The 21591-nt window shown below is 37.6% G+C and overlaps 1 protein-coding gene across 2 annotated transcripts in view; it reads left to right on the top strand.

Annotated features, from left to right (window-relative positions):
* Nucleotides 1-21591, top strand: part of VPS41 (VPS41 subunit of HOPS complex) — a 113198-nt gene that overhangs the window by 3623 nt on the left and 87984 nt on the right. For both annotated transcript variants that reach the window (XM_036429762.2, XM_045578601.1), the window contains exons 2-4: nt 3105-3143; nt 14484-14591; nt 19481-19558. In XM_036429762.2, the coding sequence (XP_036285655.1) occupies nt 3105-3143; nt 14484-14591; nt 19481-19558 (225 nt within the window). The remainder of the gene's footprint in view (nt 1-3104; nt 3144-14483; nt 14592-19480; nt 19559-21591) is intronic.

The following is a 21591-nucleotide window of genomic DNA, read 5'->3' as shown; positions in this document are numbered from 1 at the left end:
CCTCCCCCAGCCTTGCTAACCTCTATTTTACCATCTCATAAAGGAGTAATCCTAGAATATTTGTCATTTTGTATCTGGCTTATTTTATTTAGAGAACAGCACAATTTTATAACTTACATTTTCATGATTTGAAGTTAGGTTATTTGAAAGATAGGGTGTGTACTTAAAATGTTTTGAAAACTGCCCCAGCCAGTTTGGCTCAGTGGGTAGAGCATCAGCCTGTGGGCTGGAGGATCCAGGGTTCGATTCTAGTCAAGGGCACATGCCCAGGTTGAGGGCTTGATCCCCAGTAGGGGGTGTGCGGAAGTCAGCCAATCCATGATTCTCTCTCATCATTAATGTTTCTGTCCTCTCCCTTCCTCTCTGAAATCAAAAAAAATATATTTAAAAGAAAAAATATGTTTGAAAACCGCTGGTTTTCTAAATTGTAATCATTCTCAGGGTTCACCCTTGTTTCTTGGATCCCTCACTGAGGACATTCATGTCATTTCTTATTTTCCTTTCTCTAGAGTAGGGGTGTCGAACTCAGAGAAGGGGCCAAAATCTAAAATCCAGCCTAAATCGCGGGCCGAATGGTTTACTGAACAGTCATAAACTGTCATTGTGATGGAAATGCAGCGGAGTGCAGTGATGACAGCGCCGTGCGGGCCACATTGCAAGGCCTGGTGGGACGGATTTGGCCCGCGGGCCTTGTGTTTGACACATGTGCTCTAGAGCATTAAGTTTGGAGCTTGATGAATGAGTGAAGCTAAGAAATAACAGACCAGGCTAATTCTCAATGTCACTCATGCATTGCTTTGGTAGGAAGGATTGTGGAAAAATGTAATTTTGGGGGGCCAGAGCTGTGTTTGCGAGGTTTGTGCTGGTGCTCAGGAGAAGTCGGAGGAGACCTGGAGTAAATGTTCCTGGTGGGCACTGGCAGTCACAGGAAGTGCCTCTAACCCTACAGACTCAGGCTTCTGAGATCTGACTGGGTTCTGGTGGCGGGTAAGAGCGGAATCTGGTTTAGAGCTTTTGGATTGAAATTGCTGAGTGGGTCTTTGGTCTCTGTTTTAATCAAGAATGTAAATGGGATATTTGTGCTTTCCCCCTTGTGCATATTTTAATGATGTCCACATAAGAAAAAAAAAATCCTCCAGTTTGATGTAATTTTTCTTTTTCTTCTTCTTTTTTTTTTAAATATATTTTATTGATTTTTTCAGAGAGGAGGAGAGAGGGATAGAGAGCTAGAAACGTCGATGAGAGAGAAACATCGACCAGCTGCCTCTTGCACACCCCTTACTGGGGATGTGCCTGCAACCAATGTAAATGCCCTTGACCGGAATCGAACTCGGGACCTTTCAGTCTGCAGACTGACGCTCTACCACTGGGCCAAACCAGTTTCGGCTGATGTAATTTTTCTGAAAAGAGTAGTCCAGTGTTGTTTCAGAGTTCTAGAGTTGGGGAATTGGCACCTATGTCTGGTTCACTGGCACAGTTGTCAAAGCTTATTTCTGCTCTTGCTAACAAATGTAACACTCATGGACTTTTAGAAGTTCAACCGCTTAAGCCTCAGCGTTCGTACTGCAAGGGTAGTTAGGAAACTTTAAGATGCTATCTGAAAAGCTAAATGTAGCATTATGAGAATATATATATAATAGATGTTCAGTAAAGATTTCAGGATGGTGACTATTAATATTAAGTGAGGGTATGTACAGAAGAGTGAAGGGCAAGGATACTAAGTGGACTGAAACCTGGAACTGGGGAATGGTTAGTACAGAGGAAAAATAATGTAGAAATAATTTAATGATATGTATCATTAACTCTCTGGAGAACAGACAGAGAGTAGTAAAGTAATTGGATTTTTTCTGAGTCTTATTGGTGTTAAGAATAAAAAGTTACTGGGGAGAGATTGTAGCTCCAAATTAGAACTTCCCAATACTGAGAATAATGTTAAACTAAATGGGCTGCATTGGGTGTAAAGAAAAGCCTCACATTCTTCATGGTTAATAATGTACCTGCAACACCATTCTTAATTATAGGTAACTTTCTTCCCATTTTGCAGATGATTTTTGAGGCTGTATTGTCCACTAGAATGATCCCTGGGCAACCTGCCACCTGCCTGGTTCTTACTGATTTTCCATGAATGAACTGAAAATGTTTTAAAGCACCAGATTTGCATTGAGTAATATGTACATCTAACTTAAAAAAAAAGTTCATTCTTTTTGTTGAAAAAAATATTGTTATGTGTAAAACAATATTATGCCCTTGCCTCAGTTTTTTTGTTCTTTCTTTATCGCGTGGATTGTTGTAAAATGCTTACATTCTGTGTCAGCATATTAGTTGTAGCCTTTTATTGCTATTGATATCTATAAGTACGTTAAGTAAATCTTCATTTTGCTGACCTCTTTGAGGATGCGTGGCATCAGCAGATTCTCCTTTTCCGCGGACAGGTGAGAGATTAGCAGGATCAAGTCAATTTTTCCCCTTTTTGCTTTGTTTTCCACAGAGCAGCAAGATTCATTGTCTCGCAAGAAGGAAACTGTGTTAAATGGCAGAATTTGTCTTCCGGTTAATGGTTTAAAGAGTGGATATAAATTATACAGCTTGTTTGCCCAGTGTCTGATAGGTACCACTCTAGGGGAATTCTTTTGTAAATGTTGTTTAAGCAAGACAATCATTTTGACTCAACCAGATGAATAGCATGATAATTAATAGCACAAGAACGTGTCAGTATAAAAATTGGTTGTAGATATTCTGAGATGGCAGTTTCCTCTTCCTTTCTGAGATCAGTAAGGCTGCTTTGCCAGAGCGATTTGCATTTTTAGCAAGGGAAAAGCCTTCCATTTGCGCACATCACATGGTATCCTCCTGACCACTTGAGGGAGGTCAGCAGGAACCGTGGCTTTGGGAGGCCCCAGAGTGACCATCTCAGTCCTGCAGGGTGTGGGGAAGTAGGAGGTCTGCGAGCATTGGACCATGGGGAGGCGTTTCAATTGTATTTGCAGATTCCTCCAAAACAGGGCAGGCGGATATTGGTGGGGACATAAGAACTCCATTCCCTTGAAAATATTTTTTATTCTTTCGTCATTATTCTGACCATTCCCCCCCTCTTTGCTTTGTAGGAAACCGTGTCTCCTGAAGAATCTACCGATGAGTCTGAGGTAAGGTGGCAATTCAGGAGCCTGGGGGTTTCTGGCTAACCCGGTTATCATGAACTTGTTCTGCAGTGCTGATACCTACAGCCTTTCCAAGGCTCCAGTGGTAAAGCAGGGCCATGGGTAATTGAGTCTTGGGGAAGAACAGGTCAGTTGCCTTTAAATTTTTTTTAATGGATTAGTTTAAAAAAACAAATAGGAAAAGGAACAAAAAGTTTTCTTCTAATCTTGAACAATATTGTAACCTGAAGCATGTTGGCAGTGGGAAAATGGATGCAGTTTTACAAGTAGCTATTTAAAACAAACTAACATGCAATTTTTGTTGAATGAGAATCTAATATTAAAATAAAATGCAACTTCTAGATGTATCAGCCACATGGAGAGTTCTTTTTCAGATTTGTTAAAATAAAAATCAGTCATGAGAAATCAGGAGATAGATTTTTTTTAAGTTAGGAAATGCATCACACAAATTATTTATTTATTTTACCAGGTGAGTAGAACATTGTGAATAATTTATTGAAATATAAATTGATTCTTTACATGTATTAATTATGATAAACAAATTAATAGTAACTAAAATGGTAATGTACCTTGTTATGAGATTGATTGCTGAGAAAAATGAAGCATGGGATTATAATAGATCCTTCCAAATTGCCTTTGAATTTAAAATTTGCTCTTTCATTTAATGAGCTATTAATATTAACAGGTTCTGCTGACTATTGCATCATTCATTCAGGCATGGATAAACATTCCCTTTGAAGCATATATTATAAAAATTATATGTTTGGAAACTTAGTAGAAACTTTCTGGATGCAAGTACAGATTGTTAACCTATATTTCTGCCACTTGTTAGAGATCGGAAAGATAAACATGACACTAGCATAGTATATCTTTGAACAGAATTTATAATTTCACTACCTAGGAGAAAAATTATTTTAGGCAGTCCAGGATAGACTGATTGATCATTGTATTCACTTAGCAAATATTTATTGAGTACTTTTGTTTTCTGGGTGCTAACATACACCAGTATTTGATGAAGGAGGGAAACAATAAACAAAAACATATATACCAGGTGGTAATAAACATTGAAGATAAAAAAGATAACATTGGGTTAGACGACTGTGGCATGGACTGAGGTGTTGATTTGTCTTGGTCAGGAAAAGGCTCTCTAAGGAGATGAAATTGAGTAAATACCTGGGGGAAAGGTCTTGTTGGTAAAAGCAAGAGTAAATGCAGTATGGTCAGGTGGGGTCATGCTAGACATCTTCAAGGATGTGAGTGGGGCTGGAACTGTGTGGCAGCATATGAGGTAATGAGTGGCCAAGAACATAGAGCCTGTAAGTCAATATATAGACTTTGATTTTTACTGTGAGATGGGAAGCCATTGGAGAGTCATTGTTGTTTTTATTAATATACTAGAGGCTTGGTGCACAAAATTCATGCACAGGGAAGGGGTGTCCCTCAGCCCAGCCTATACCCTCTAAATCTGGGACCCCTAGAGGGATATCCGACTGCCCGCTTAGGCCCGATCCTACCTGGACTGCTGGCTCCCACTACTCACCTGCCTGCCTTCCGATGGCCCCTAACCACTTCTGCTTGCCAGCCTGATCACCCCCTAACCACTCCCCTGCCATCCTGATTAATTCCTAACTGTACCCCTGCCACCTGTTTGCCCCTAACTGCCCTCCCCTGCAGGCCTGCCCCCCCACCCCCCCAACAGCTCTCCCCTACAGGCCTGGGTCCCCCCCCAACTGCCCTGCTCTGCAGGCCCTGTCTCCCCCAACTTCCCTCTTCTGCTGACCTGGTCACCCCTAACTGCCCTCCCCTGCAGGCTTGATCGCCCACAACTGCCCTCCCTTGCAGAGGGTCCCCTTTCCCTGCTGGCCATCCTGTGTCCACATGGGAGTAGTCATTTTTGACCACATGGGGGCAGCCATCTTGTGTGTTGGAGTGATGGTCAATTTGCATATTACCCTTTCATTAGATAGGATTTTTATTGATTTCAGAGAGGAAGGGAGAGGGAGAGAGAGATAAAAACATCAATGATGAGAGGGAATCATTGGCTGCTTTCTGCATTCCCCACACTGGGATCAAGCCCACAACCCAGGCATGTGCCCTGACTGGGAATCAAACCATGACCTCCTGGTTCATATGTGGATGCTCAACCACTGAACCACCACAGCCCAGCAGGAGAGTCATTGTTTTTTTAATCAATCAATTTTATTGTTGTAAGTGTTACAGATGTTCCCCTTTTTCCCCCCATTGACCTCACCTGTCCATGCTCCCCATCAGGCCTTCACTACACATTATTGTCTGTGTCCGTGGGTTATGCATATAAGTTCTCTGGTTAATCTCTCCTTCACTCTCCCTGCCTTCCCTCTGAGATTCATCAGTCTGTTCCTTGCTTTTAAGTCTCTGTCTCTGGATCTATTTTGTCCATCAGTTTATTTTGTTCATTAGATTCCACATGAATGAGATCATGTGATACTTGTCTTACTCTGACTGGCTGACTTCCCTTAGTATAATACTCTCCGGGTCCCTCCATTGCTGTCTCAAAGTGTAAGAGGTCCTTCTTTTATACTGCTGCATAGTATTTCATGGTATAAACGTACTACATCTTCCTTATCCACTCATCTGCTGATGGGCACTTGGGCTGTTTCCAGATCTTAGCTGTTGTAAATTATACTGCTATGAACATAGGAGTGTATCTATTCTTTGTAAACAGTGTTTTAGGATTCTTAGGTTGAATTCCTAGAAGTGGGATCACTGGATCATACGGCAGTTACATTTTTAGTTTTGTGAGGAAATTCCATACTCTTTTCCACAGTGGCTGCCCCAGTCTGCATTCCCACCAGCAGTGTACTAGGGTTCCCTTTTCTCCACATCCTTGCCAGCATTTGTCATTTGTTGATTTGTTGATGGTAGCCATTCTGGTGGGTGTGAGGTGATATCTCATTCTCCTTTTAATTTGCATCTCTCTGATGATTAGTGACGTTGAGCATGTTTTCATATGTCTCTTGGCCATCTGTATGTCCACTTTGGAGAAATGTCTATTCAGATCCATTGCTCATTTTTAATTGGATTATTTATTTTCCTTTTGTTAAATTGTTTAAGTTCCTTATATATTTTGTAAATTAACTGCTTAGCAGATGTATCGTGGGCAAATATGTTCTCCCATACAGTGGGCTCCCCTTTCATTTTGCTGATGGTTTCTTTTGCTGTGGCAGCAGCTTTGTTTTGGTAAGAATATTCTAGATGCTGCTTGAAAGTATTCTGGGGTAGTGGTGTGTAGCAAGTAGGAAGCAGCAAGATTAGTTAGGAGGCTTTGGGAACTCTTGTTAGAGGCGATAAAGGACTTAGGGGATTTTTGAAGTAGATCCAGGATATTTGCTGACTAGGATTTGCAGGTGTAAGTGAAAGAGAAATCGGGTTTAGCAACAAGATAGGTAGAGTTGTTAACTGAGGTAGGTGAAGACTGGTCATAACTGGTTTTGGTGCTCAGGGTGAGATGGTAGTGGTGGTGGTGGGTAGATCAGAAGCTTCAATTTGAGTATTTTAAGATGGAAATGTCAATTAGACATCCAATTAGACACTCTTCCTGCGATGAGTGTTCTTTTGGTCCTGCAGTGCTTGTGCTGAGGCTCCTAGACTCTCCATAATGCACTGCCCTGCTGTTATGTGCTGTCGTCTCTGCCTGGAAGAGAAGGATGGAGACAGTTGGTGGCCAGGGCTGAACTCTTTGGTGTGGAGAAACAATGGCCCATGGCTGCAGAGGGTCACCTTCTTTTGGAGGACAAGTTCTAAGGGGTGAGGAGGGTGTCTGCTTGGTCTAGAGCACATGTGTCAAACACAAGGCCCGTGGGCCAAATCCATCCCGCCAGGCCTTGCAATGTGGCCCGCACCACGCTGTCATCACTGCACTCCGCTGTGTTTCCATCACAATGACAGTTTATGACTGTTCAGTAAACCATTTGGCCCGCGATTTAGGCTGGATTTTAGATTTTGGCCCCTTCTCTGATTGAGTTCGACACCCCTAGTCTAGAGGAGCAGGCTCCAAGTCTTGGGCATGGAGGTGGGTTTGCTGAAAGCATCTTTCTACTTTTTGGTCAGGTAGTTTATGTTTTCATCAAACAAGTCAAGGTGTGTCATGAATTCTAATTCACATTAAAGATAAGTATTAGCTTTCCCCTTGATTTTGATAATCATTTATCTTAATTTTTAATGTTATTGTAGGTTTTTATCTTCATAGAAACTTTTGATAAGCTGTCAGAGACTTCGATGGGGGTAGCTAGTAGGGTGCTTCTTTGCAATCCCCTCTAAAATATAAGATAATCCCAAGAACTGGAGCATATTCTTTTTTATATAAAAATAAACATAAATTATAAATAAATCTAATTTGCATGAAAATTCAGTTGGCAGGACCTCTTACTGTTAGAAGGTGATAGAGCTTCATTTCTCTATATTTGTCTGTAATTGTAATTTATACTGTTTCAAATAGCCACCCTGTCTGTAAATTAATACGTAGCTCAGATGATCACTGAGGTTCCTTTTGGCTGATGTTGGATGATTTGTCTTTTCCTGGCTGGAAATCTTAATGAGAATGTCTTAAAAAAAATCTTCTTTCTAAATTCAGCCTGCTGTTACCACAGACTTTTTTTTTTTTTTTTTTTTTTTTTCATTCTACTCTACTTTATTAGGTGTCCACAATTTTGGTAGGTGAAGGTCAGAACAATGAAAAGGCATAAACCCTGCTTCTAAGGAAGGAAAGAAGAAAGGAAAGAAGGGTTATGTTGGCTTTAGTGGTGGGAATTGTCCACCTGAATGTCACATCTTGGAGATTGATAAGCTTATTCCATGTGGCTGGAAGGAAATGAAAAGCTTATTTGCTTTTTTTTTTTTTCTTTTTCACTTTTGGTCCTCTATATATTCTTATCGCTTCCCCAATATAAAATAAATGATGGGATTTGAACCTGTTTATGGTGTTTGGCTTAGGGCATGAGAACCTTCACCTTATTTTTTCCCTTCTTCACTTGAACATGAAATTCTGATACTACAGGGCAAAGGAGAGGCCAGGGTTTATGAAGACTGCATATCTTGTGAATCTTAAGAAGAGCTCTTCAATTATTAGAGGCTCAATTTTTTCTCACTTTTCCAAAGTGCTATGGTAAGGAAAGCAGCTTTCAGAGATAAGAATCTTAGTTCAGTAAATACAAAAATTTTGAAGAGGATGTTGAACAATGGCTTTAAAATATTACTTATTTTTGTCATACACTTACTTTTTTTAAATATATTTTTTTATTTCAGAGAGAAAGGGCAAGGGAGAAAGAGAGAGAGAAACATCAATGATGAGAGAGAATCCTTGATTCTTGCATGCCTCAGCATACAGCCCTGGGCATATGCCCTTTACTGGAATCAACCTGGGACCCTTCAGTCCACAGGCCGACGCTCTATCCACTGAGCCAAGCCAGTTAGGACTGTCATATACTTATTTTGTAGTAAATATAGTACATGTTTATTTTGGAAAATTTAGAAAATATCGGTAATAGCTCACGAGTGATTTTTACAATATTTTCTGTTTTCCGGAATGATGATTGCAGCCCTGTGATATGGGTTCCTATTATCACTTCCATTCTATAGATGAAGAGACTGAATCACAGGAGCTTACTATTATGGTTATTATTCTGATCCCCTTCCCCCCATGTATGTATGTACATTTCTTCAATAAAATTTGGATCATACAAAGCAGATTTTATGACCTACTTTTTCACCTAATACAATGTTTTGAGAACATTTCTCTTCATTATTATTCTTTAAAAAATAGATTTTAATGTTTATACAATAATCTCTTGAAATTTATTTAACCCAGGATTTCTCAACCTTAACATTGTTGACCAGATAATGTTTTGTTCTGGGGGATTGTCCTGTACATCGTAGGATGTTTAGCATCATCCCTGGCCTCTACCCCCTAGATGCCAATAGCACCATCTCCTCCCACTCAGATGTGATAACAAAAATGTCTCTAGACATTGCCCAATAAATAAATGTCCTAGGAGCACAAAACCACCTCCTGCTGAAGACCACTTATTTAACCATATGCGTTTTATATTTTTATACAGTATTTCTCATCATAGAACTTTTTTTCTGGAAAGGCTCAAGATTAATATATCAATAGCATATTTGGAGATGTCTTGTATTGTCCATGTACATTTATTGATACTGTTATAGTTTCATATAAATGTATAATTATATGTGATTGATACAATGATTTGTAGTTTTTGAGTACTTATGTTACTTTGTTGATAATATAGTGAATAGATCTTTTAAAAATGTTGTTAGTTGTGTTTTTTGAGACTCAAATTGTATGCTTTGATTGACTTACAGTATAATTTCAGTTATACTTAAAAAAAGTCTTATTTGTATTTGATATCAACTGTGTTTTATTTTGTGTGGTTTTTTTTTTGTTCTCCCTTTATCTTTTCTAATAGTAATAAAAACAAATATTTTAATATGCCATAGGCTATGATTAATGAAGAGAATTATTTAAAATGTAAATTTTCTAAAATTGAAATGTTTTGATATTAGATTTTGATAGCTTTTTTTGTTTCTTAAACTTAGAAGGTTGACTACCAATTTTGAATATTTCAGTTCTCCTTAAGGTAATTAGAATTCTATAGAGAATGTTCTAGAGGAGGAAAGACTTTATTTTATACCTTTCTATTCATGGTTGATTATTAATCCACTTTTTGTTAATACTTGTTTTTTCAGTGTGGAAGTTTAAATTGAATTTTTTAACAAGGTGTTTTTTTTGTTTGTTTGTTTTGTTTTTTTTAGTATGTGAGTGTTCCCTATTATGTCTAGCTTTAAAATACTGGATATTTGCTGAAACTGGTTTGGCTCAGTGGATAGAGCATCAGCCCGCAGACTGAAAGGTCCCAGGTTCGATTCTGGTCAAGGGCATGTACCTTGGTTGCGGGCACATCCCTAGTAGGAGGCGTGCAAGAGGCAGCTGATCGATGATTCTCATTGATGTTTCTAACTCTCTATCCCTCTCTCTTCCTTTCTGTAAAAAAATCAATAAAATATATTTTTAAAAATACTGGATATTTATTAAAAAGATTTGTCCCTGGTGAGATGTAGTTTATGGCATGAGACCAAGGAAACCAATCAATCGCCTTATTAAAGTTCTTAGAGGTTCAGTTGAGATCTTTCTCACAGGTGAAGCTGGGTGGGATAAAGGCCATCGATTGTGAATTGTCTAGGAGTGCTCAATTGGTGGTATTTTTCACTAACTTGGGCTTTGTATCTATTTTACCTCTCCTCTTCAGTCTAGTGCTGTGGTCCGCAAACTCATTAGTCAACAGAGCCAAATATCAACAGTGCAATGATTGAAATTTCTTTTGAGAGCCTAATTTCTTAAACTTAAACTTTTTCTGACGCCACTTCTTCAAAATACACTCGCCCAGGCTCCGGTATTTTTTTTTTTTTTTTTGGGGGGGGGGGAGAGGGTGGGGGAGATAAAGCCAGACAAAATTGGATTTTAATAAGTAGTATCCAGAAATAAAATTTTAAGTTCTATATAGTAATAGTAACAACAGAAAATGTAGTGATCCTTCTGTTAACCTCCAGAATTCATGTAACACACATTAAAAAAATAAAATAAAATCCAAGCATTCAGTTGGATTGTAATGGTTTATAAAATGTACCAGTATGAAGGTATGGATAACATTAAAACGGCATGAAAAATTGGTTGCACACACCAAAAAATTTATACCCGAATTTGAAATTATCGAGTGACAAGGGCTGTATTCTCATTGGTATACCCATCTAAATTAGATGACAGGACTCCCTCCATGCAAATGTACCTTTAATGTTGGTAACAAAATAAGAGGCTTGCCCTAATTTGTTATCCCAAAAGTTATTATTTTAGTTTAGTTTTGTTTTTCTGCTTTTAAGTTTGAAATTCAGTAAGAATGACTGTGATGTGAAATTTATTTTCAGAGTGTTCTAGAATCCTGTGCAGTGGTTTAAAGGACTTGTCTTGAATTAAAAGTGCTATGCTCTTGAGTGAAAGTCCATGTTTGTTGAAGAATTGATTCTTTTTAAAGGAAAGCTGCAAATTTTTCTTGTATGGGTAAATGTCACTCTGCTCATACCTCTGCTTAGCTGCAGCTCAGGACTTGTACTGCTCCACTAGGTTGTCATAGAAACGCAGTTAACTGTCATCTCAACTCACCACTGTTGATGGTTTTATTTGTAGGTTTGCCCGATTATGAAAATTTCAAAAAAATTTTTGATTTGCTTTTTATTAACACTGGATGTTTTTCCTTGAAAGTTCAAGTTGTACAGAAGTCTTTTTTGTGTGTTTATTTTTTTTTTAAAAGTGAAACTCTATATAAATCTGCTTGATTTTTTTTTAAATTTTTTTATTAAAATGTGATATATAGTCTGTAGCAGTAGAATAACTTCTGTGAATTGTATTTTTGAATCACTTTCCATTTCCTTTGTTTACAGCAAGCAGAAAAAAAAGCTTAAAAATTCACCGTTAGCCTGCTTTTAACTTAACATAAAAGATACCTGTCAGGAAAGTGTGAAATGCTACATCAAGTGCCTAATATTGGAGTTTTCATTTTATTTATGGTTTTTGAAGCCTGGCACGAATGCTCCAGTGAACTGTGTTGTGAAAGTATTTATTTTTTATATATTTGTGTGAAAGGAATTTTTTAGTTTTCACTTATAAATAAGACAGGCAAACCTTATTTACAGTAACTTTATCTAATGGTCCGTGGATGAGTGCTTTTATGCAAAATAGTCAAGAGGCTAGAATTAACTTTTCACGTTAGATGCACATTTGATGTCCAGACTAGAGCAACATGTGGCATCTTATTATAAAGACTACCATTCAGGATTCAGTTTGTATTTAACGCATTTACAATACTTCGGAATGCACACATCATTTTTGCCACATTTAATGTTAACTTCGTAATGATTTCTGTTTCTTGCTTGTGAGTACATAAGTAGAAGTGTTTACTTGTTGCTTTGTTTGCGATTTTCCTTTTTCTAGGTTCTTTTTTTTTCTCCTTTTTTCCTCTAGGTTCTTTATACTTGGTTAATGAACGATTTCATATTTTAATAATAGGTCACTTGTAATGCTCCTTGGGTTGGGCTGATGATCATTAGTTACTTTTTAAAGAAAGTATTGGTCTTTTAGATAACCATGCTTCTTATATGTCCATTTGTTGTTATTAGTTCTTAAAGTTATTCTTGCAAAACTAATAGTAGTTAACATTGTTTTGATTTTAACACTATAACTAAATAAACAATATGTACTTGGAGAAGGAAATTTGACAGCTCATCATATGCGTGGAATACTGATTTCTTTAAATCAGGTTTATTGCTTTTAAAATATAATTACTACTCCTATAGCTAGACTACACGATGGCCTCCGATGATCCTCACCTCGTATTATTCCTGTGCTTGTGTCCTCCCTTCTCACTCTGAATCATGACTGACCTGTATGATCAATAAAATACCACTGAAGTGTCAGTGTACGAACTCTGAGGCGAGGTCGTATGCACCATTGACGCTTCCAGTTTGCTTTCTCTTGGATCACTTACTCTGGGGGAAGTCACCTGTCATGTCCCAAGGAGAGGGCCATGAGACAAGGAACTGTAAAGCCTCCTGCCAGCAGCTAGCACCAGCCTGCCAACTGTTTGAATGAATTATCCTGGAAGCTGATACTCTCACCCCATTTTAACCTTCAGATGGTTGCAACCCAAGCTGACATCTTCCCTGTAGCCCAGGTGTAGCCCATGAGTAGATGATTTTTGTGAACTTCTGTTTTGGCCAGCTTTATCCTATCACAAGTATTGATATATACACATTGTTTGGTTTCTCATTACATACCAATGCAATAAAGTAAAATATTTTTCAGAATCACTGTAGTAATTTTTATAACTATCCTTGATTTATTAATTAATGGCCATTATAGTTATTAGAGATTTCCTAACTTACTGTGAGAATTCAGGATATCTTATGATGCTGTTTCAACACTGAGGTTAAACATATAAAGTTAGTAATATTACATATAAAATGATTAAGAAACTTATTTTATTATTATTTTGTTAATCCTCATCTGAAGAATATATATAATATATTTTTAAAATATATTTTTATTGATTTTTAGAGAGGAAGGGAGAGAGATAGAAACATCAGTGAGAGAGAAACATTAATAGACTGCCTCCTTTGTGCCCCTACTGGAGATTGAGCCTACAACCTGGGTATATATCTGACTGGGAATTGAACTGGTGACCCTTTAGTTCATGGGTTGACACTCAACCACTAAGCCACCAGCCATGGCTGGTTAAGAAATTTTAATGCATATGTAGATTTATTTATATGAGAGTAAACAATATTTTCTAACATAAACTAAATAAATAATGATTGTTCATGGATTACCAGTTATTTAAAAGAAATGTTAAAATATTTTTTATCTGAAGGGGAAGAATACATTTTGCTTTATATAAAATTTACAATTTTCTTTTACTTTGATCTTGTTTTTGTGATTATGTTTTCTAATTAAGATGTTCTCAAATCTGACAAAAATATTAATACTCTTGAAATATACCGTATTTTTCGGACCATAAGACGCACTTTTTTCCCCAGAAGTGGGGGGAAAAAGTCCCTGCATCTTATGGTCCAAATATAGCCTACACATATACTTTTTAAAAAAAGTTTTTTTACTTGCCCGGCTCTGTGTGGTCTTTGTGTGCTTGCCCGGCTCTAAAATGGTTCTAAATGCTGCTGTTTACTTTACAAGGTTGATTATATGTGTTTATGACTGTGATGTTGGGTTTTAATGCACATAAAATATTTTAGGACACTATTTGTTTCAGAATCTTTTTTTCTTCATTTCCCTTCTCTAAAAACTGGTGCGTCTTATGGTCCGAAAAATACGGTAATAATGTCCTTTAGAGGTTTATTATATTCCTGTCTTACTGCTACGAGTCTTTGTGACCAGGTCATAAAGACAGGTATTTTGCTGACTCTTTGACATATGTCTGCAGGGTGGGTCAGACAGTTTTGTATTTAATATGCCACAGTGGATTACTATTAGTAACTTTATGTGTGTAATCCTGTTTTCAACTTTTGAAATTATTCTACCAGCACGGTTGTAGCAGTTGATACACCTAGTTGGGAAAGTGAAACATGAAGATCTTACCTTGAGCTATGGCTGTAGTTACTGATGATCACTGAGGGAACCATCTCTGGGTTCCCCTTAAGAAATACATTTTGAGTCTTGGACAGATAAATCCATGGCAACTGTCATTTTCTCTGCTTTCTGTGCAGGAAGAAGAGAGTGAAGAGGAACCCAAACTTAAGTATGAAAGGCTTTCCAATGGGGTAACTGAAATCCTTCAAAAGGATGCTGCTAGCTGCATGACAGTCCATGACAAGGTAAGGGAACCCTTGTAGATGATTCTTGTGTAAGTCAAGTTTGCTTATCCTTTGGAGTCCTGATGCTTTCAGTGGTGATTTTTCACTGTAATTGTGTCTTCTGCCACTCTTCCTCTCTTCTTCCTCACCACAAAAAATCCAAACAATGATGAAAAAAAATTATATATATATATATATATGTATTTGTACACACAGAGAGCACACTGTAATGGTGTATCAAGTAGAATTTAGGTTGGATGTACAAGATTTATAGTAAGTGGTTCTTGGAAAGACTATCACTTAATTCCTCAAATCATAAGTAGTAGATAATAGAAAAGTATTAAGATTAGAAATAGTGTGGAACTCAATGCTTTCATAAGAGTAGAAGGGATTATGTTGAGGTATTAGGAATCAGTAGAATGACCCCACACTTTTACATATACACTGGCCAGATTATTATGATCTCTGAACACATAATAATCTGGCCACTCAGTGTATATCCTATATAATAAAAGGCTGATATGCAAATTGTCCCCTCGACCAGGAGTTCGACCAGGAGTTCACACAATATACTGTTAAAGTTTGTGGAATCTTTAAAGGAATTCGACCAGGAGTTCGACCATCTCTGTATCAGTCCATGTCACCTTACCCTGGCCAGGCTGGCCGGACCCCACCCATGCATGAATTCATGCGCTAGGCCTCTAATACACACACACACACACACACACACACACACACACACACACTGAGTGGCCAGATTATTATGTGTTCAGAGATCATAATAATCTCGCCACTCAATGTATATTATATGTGTTAATTAATCTATTCCACATCTGAGTCTTTGCTGTAACAAAGCCCCCACCAACTTTCTGAGTTCAGACTAAATACTGTACAGCACCCTTAGACCGTTCTTGGACCAAAACAAAATGTGTCATAATTGGAGTATTGGAAGCCAGGCAGTTTCAACTATTGCCCCGTGAGCCCCAGGAATGAGCCTCTGTCTTTCACAAGAGGCAAACTCCCCAACTTTGACCCAATTCCTGGCTTGTCACTTCTACTTGTTACGTACAAAAGTCCAGTCACTCTTACCAGTTTGGCTCACTGGATAGAGTGTCGGCCTGCAGACTGAAGTGTCCCGGGTTTGAGTCTGGTCTAGGGCATATATGCCTGAGTTGCCGGCTCAATCCCTAGTATGGGACATGCAGGAGGCAGCCAATTAATGATTCTCTCTCATCATTGATGTTTCTATCTCTCTCCCTTCCTTCCTCTCTGAAATCAATAAAAATATATTTAAAAAGGAAACCAAAACAGTAACAACAACAAAAAGCCCAGTAAAAGCAGTTATGTTAGGGGAGTGTTCAAAAGGATTGGGTGCACAATCTGATACTTCATAAAATGGGTCAAGTTTCTGTAATTAAACCTGGAAGGAGCTAATAAAGATATATTTATTCTTTACTCATCCTGGATTAGAGGTGCTGTCAGAATAAAAAAAATTTTTTTTTCAATAGCTACAAATTTTAATGTCTGGAAAGATAGTCACATTTAAAGGACTTGTATTTACATTTGTGATTTGTGGCCAATTTTGCCTTCTGGTGTGTTGTATTGTAAGTATCGGGTCTAGTAATAATTAATGTCGTTTTTAAACATTCGTTTAAAATCTTGCTTGGCGTTGACTTTTATTGACATAACCTTCAAACACGTGATATCTACAGAACGTGTGAAGTGCAATTAACAAGTTTTGCTTGAAAAAGTTTGTGTTTGGTTTGGTTTTTGTTGCAAAACCAGGGCTAAGAAGATGGCGAATGAAGAGCATATTCGGCACTGCATGCTTTACGAGTTCCAATTAGGAAGAAAAGCAAGTGAGGCTGCAAAAAACATCTGTAGTGCTCTTGGTCAAGATGCAGTTAGCGCCAGAAAATGCCAACGTTGGTTTGAGAAATTTTGCGAGGGAAATTTTTCGTTAGATGACAAGAGTGGTCGAGGCCGTGTGTCCAATTTTGATCAAGAAGCTCTTCAAGCTCTTTTGGTGCAAAATCCTCAAATTACCCAACAAGAGCTTGTGACAACTTTAAATTGTTCACAAAAAACAATTTCCAATCAATTGCGTGCACTTGGCAAAGTCCAAAAGTTTGGAAAATGGGTTCCTCATGAGTTGACCGACAACAACCGTAATCAAAGAGACACAATTTGCAGTTCGCTCCGCTCTCGTCAAAACCGTTTGCCGTTTTTAGAGCAAATTGTTACAGGAGATGAAGAATGGGTGCTGTATGTTAATTTGAAAAGGCGGCCTCAATGGTTGGACAAAAATGAGGCTCCGCAGCCCACGCCAAAACCTGACTTGCATGCGAAAAAAGTGATGTTGTGTGTTTGGTGGAATTTTAAAGGAATTCTTCATTATGAACTTTTACCATCTAACCAAACCATTACAAGTGCAGTGTATAGTGCCCAATTGGAAAGGTTAGCCCAAGCTTTAAGAGAAAAAGAACCCGCGCTGATTAATCGGAAGGGCGTAATTCTTCACCACGATAACGCACGACCGCATACTGCAAGAATCACTGCTGAAAAACTGCGCCAGTTGGAATGGGAAGTTCTCCCTCAACCTGCATATTCTGATATTGCCCCTTCCGATTGCCATTTGTTTCGTTCTTTGCAAAACTTTCTTCTTGGAAAAAAATTTAATAATGAAGAATGCCTCAAAAATGCATTGACCGAATTTTTTGCATCAAAATCACAAGAATTTTACAACAGAGGGATTAAAATGCTTCCTGAGCGTTGGGCACAAGTAGTAGAAAACAACGGCAACTATATTGTTGATTAAATTTTGTTGTATTGTTTAAATAAATTCGATTTAAAAAAAAATATATTAGAAAACGACATTAATTATTACTAGACCTAATAAGTCGAAAGCATTAGCAAATGTAAGTATGCCTCATCAATAATTTTCATAGTTAAATAAATTTTTGAAGACCTCTCAATTGGCTTATCAAACTTGGATTCTTTTTTAAGCACATAAAGTTATTTTAAAAGAGAACCGCAGTAATTTATCTAATTTAAATGATTAAATATTTTTGTAAACAAAACTAGCTTATCATGAAAACCACTCCTCCCCCTTCTCCCCAACATTCTAAAGTAATTATAGTTTTAAGTTAAACAATAAAATCAAAATAATTATTTTATGTCTCAGATCTTAAATATTAAATGGATTAAACTAGTAATTAATAAAATAAGAAAAAGGGAAGGGATTAACGTTTGGATAAATTACCCTACATAGAACCTTTAAAACTAATTAAATAAAATATAATTGGAAGTTCAAATATGGCCTTCACAGAGATGTCAGAGAATGACTTAATAGTAAAACGTTTTAAGGCTCCAACCCTTAAAACGTTTCTAACAAACTAAATATAGTATTTATGAGGAAGTCAGTACTTCAGATTACTTGGGGTATATCGAGGTGGAGTACTATTTGGTTTTAGTTACTAGTATTGTGTGTGTGTTTTTTAATTCAAATATGGTGAGTGTCACTGTAGAGGAAAATATTACAACCATCTGAGTCCTCTGTTTCCGATTAGAATGATCTTTGTTTTGGAGGAAACATCCTGGTTTGTTTATATATGCAACGCAACCAACGTCCCCCCAGAATTAACTCCTGGCCCTTCCCTTCCCAGGGCCCAGGCCTCCTCTTTTCACCAGGATTGTGTCTGCCCTGGATGAGTAATCGGCATGGCACCTGGTGCATTCAGGCAGGCCCGTGCAGCGGAATCGTCATACCTAGTTATGTCTGCACATCTGATGTTTTATTAACCAGTATTGATTTTCTTACCCGGGGGACTTTTTTCTTCTTTAAAAAAGGCAACCTTGCAGGAGTGAAAGGCATTGCTGGGGATGAATTTCCAATGAACCCCTTCTTTTCCCTTTCTGTGACTCCTCTTTAAGGGAGCTTCGTATTTTAAGTGCTTGAACTGAAATTACGTTTTATGCAATTCCATTTTGATAAATCTTTTTAAATCTTGACTTTCTATAAGGTTATTTTTAAAAGATTGTGCTGCTTGACTGAAATGCTTAGTAGTGCCTATAAATGTGAGCGTTTCATTATTGGTTGCAATGAAGCATGCTTACATGCAATGAAATAGAGAATTTTGGAACTATCTGAGTAGTATGTAAAGAAATAAAAAGGAAGAAAAATCTCATGTCATATCAGGTAGTCCTAAAGTTTCTTCTGATTTATTGAGGTTAGTGCAGATTAAAAGAACAGTAGGAGATATGAACTAGTTTCATATCGTAAGATGAATATGGAGCTCAGCAGTTATTTTGTGACAGAAAAGGATTTTTTTTGTATTAAAATACAAACATTTACACTCAGTATTATACATTAATTTTTATAGAGGCATTCTAATGCTAAACTGATAGTATAAGTACATCTGAGTTTTTTCATCTCTAGATATGGCATGGATTTTTCTTTCTAAAATAATAGTACTTTGTTGTTGGTGTGTATATAGGTTGAATTTAAATGTTGGCACAAATTTACACACTTGCCACAAATGGAGGCGAGTTGCTTAATAATTCCCTTCTGACTTTGAGTTCAACCTTAGGTTGGTCATGCTTTCATAGCTGCATTTTAATTTGCTGCCTCAGTCCATCAGGCATTGTGTACAGACCACATACACACCATTAGTTGTCAGCAGATGAGGGTCCTCATGAGTCATTCTGACAGCTGGCTTGCACTATCACAATAAAGTAGGCCCTGTCCTGTTATTTCCCTCCAGCTGAAAATAGACCGTCTCCAAGGACTGATATCTTCTGAGGCATTACAGATCACTTATGCATTAAGAGTCTTGAGTTTGAAAATGGTTTTATTAGTAATTGTGTTTTAATGGTACATTAATAAACTGACCTCTTTGTTGTTCTTACAGTTTTTGGCACTGGGCACACATTATGGCAAGGTTTATTTACTTGATGTCCAGGGAAACATCACTCAGAAGTTTGATGTGGTACGTATACAGTATAAATATAAGTATACAGTATAAAATAATGTATGAGCTAAGTATCATGCAAAAACTGTGTTTTAGAATATTAGCAGTTTGTTTTAATGGCATAAAAGATATTTGTCGATTAAATCAGAGTGCTAAGCATATTATCTGTATATATATATATATATATATATATATGTGTGTAAGTATGTAGGTATATACTTACATAACTGAATGTTATAGTATATGCTAAAAATTTTAAAGATGAACTTATAAAGAAAAAGGTTTGTTTATATGTATATACTAGATGCCCCTTGCTGGAAGATTCCTGCAATAGGGCTTCCTGCTGCAGTCACTGCCACGCTGCTTCCCTCCCTTCCCCTCCACCCTGCCTGCTTCCCTCCCTTCTCCCCTGCCTGCCTGCTTCCCTCCCTTCTCCCCTGCCTGCCTAGTTTCTTCCCTTTTCCTCTCCTGTCCTGCTTTCCTCCCTTCTCCCTGCCCCACTTGCTTCTCTTCCTTCTCCCTGCCCCACCTGCTTCCCTTCCTTCTCCCCCACCCCACTTGCTTGCTTCTCCAAAGTGCTTGGCTTCTTTCTACAAGTCTTCAGTCTTCGCTCTGGCCTGGATATGCAAATTAACCACTATCTTGGTTGGGTTAGTTTGCATACTTGCTCTGATTGACTGGTGGGTAGGTCTTGTGGGCATAGCAAAGGTATGGTCAGTTTACATGTTTCTCTTTTATTAGGTAGGATTATAAATTTTGCCTGGATTATCTTTTACATACAAATTTCATTTAAAATGTACTTTTATGAACGTATTTAATTGCATTTCTTTAGTTAATAATAGTCATCCATTTTAATTTAAGTGGAGCATTTAAAATACTCCTATCTGTGTTCTTTTAAAATAATGCTATACAATGTCTAGGTGAAATGTTATTAAAAGAAAAACTTTTTATTAATAACTAGGGGCTCAGTGCACAAATTCATGCACAGATGGATCTTGAAGGCATTATGCTGAGTGAAATAAGTCAGAAAAGAACCAATACAGTATGATCTCTCTTCTATATGGGATTCCTGTTTGTTCCCAGTACAGGAGCTCAAAAATATTCCCCAAATATCACTCAGTTGAACTACAAATGAATCTCCTCACAGTGATTTCAAACTAGCTATAGTGCTTCAAGTAGCTTTATGGTTCATCATAGCTTTCCTTTGATGTTGCTAAATTACTGTGAATAAATGTGAAATAATTACTTGAAGGTGCAGAGTATACTGTCTACATGTATCTCCAGATAGCCTTCATAAATATTCTGTAAGTCCCACAAGAAAAATACAGTTTAATAGTAAAAAATACACATAAGTATCTCTAATTAGCCACTTTAACTTTCACTCTAATGATCAAAAAATAAATTACCCTATTAAAAAATGAATGTCCTTGAGTTAAATTCTTAACTAATATCTTGGAAATAATCTAACAGAAATAAAAATCATTTGGGAATGAGAAGAATGGAAAGAAGTTTTGAGGAAGATTCACCTCTTTGGAAGAAAACAATTCTGTCCATTTGTTGTGTCATCATTGTTCCAAGTTAATACTTGGGTTTAAATTTTCTGCAGTCAAATTTATAAGCAGTTTATATACCAGTCTTTGCTTTTCATTAAAAACATTCCCCAATACCTTTTTATGAACTTTAAAAACATCCTCTAACAGGAGTTCCTAACCACCTCTCCCAGAAGAGCACATTGGGTGTGACTTAGATGCTGTTAGCTTACAAGGACCATTTGCAACCGCATCTCACCCCTCAGACCCCAGGCTGCTCTCCCTGCCTGCTGACCAAGATCAATAGCCCTGTGCCCAGCGACTGGTGAAAGGCCCACACTTCCCCCCTGCCGTGCACTGCCAGGATGGTACACCCTCAGCAGAGGCAGCGGCAGGGACCAGTCTGCAGAAGGCTTATTAGATAGATGTTCGCTTTTTAAATCCTAACAACCTTTAAAAACACAGGTAGGATTTGGAGGGGATTGCTTCCTGGGAAGCGGGCAAACTGCTGATTCCTAGAGC

Source organism: Pipistrellus kuhlii, unplaced genomic scaffold (genome assembly GCF_014108245.1).
Source record: "Pipistrellus kuhlii isolate mPipKuh1 unplaced genomic scaffold, mPipKuh1.p scaffold_m20_p_10, whole genome shotgun sequence".
In the NCBI taxonomy this organism is placed as follows: domain Eukaryota; kingdom Metazoa; phylum Chordata; class Mammalia; order Chiroptera; family Vespertilionidae; genus Pipistrellus; species Pipistrellus kuhlii.
Note: the sequence above shows the minus strand (reverse complement) of the source record. Positions and strands in the feature narration are given on the sequence as shown.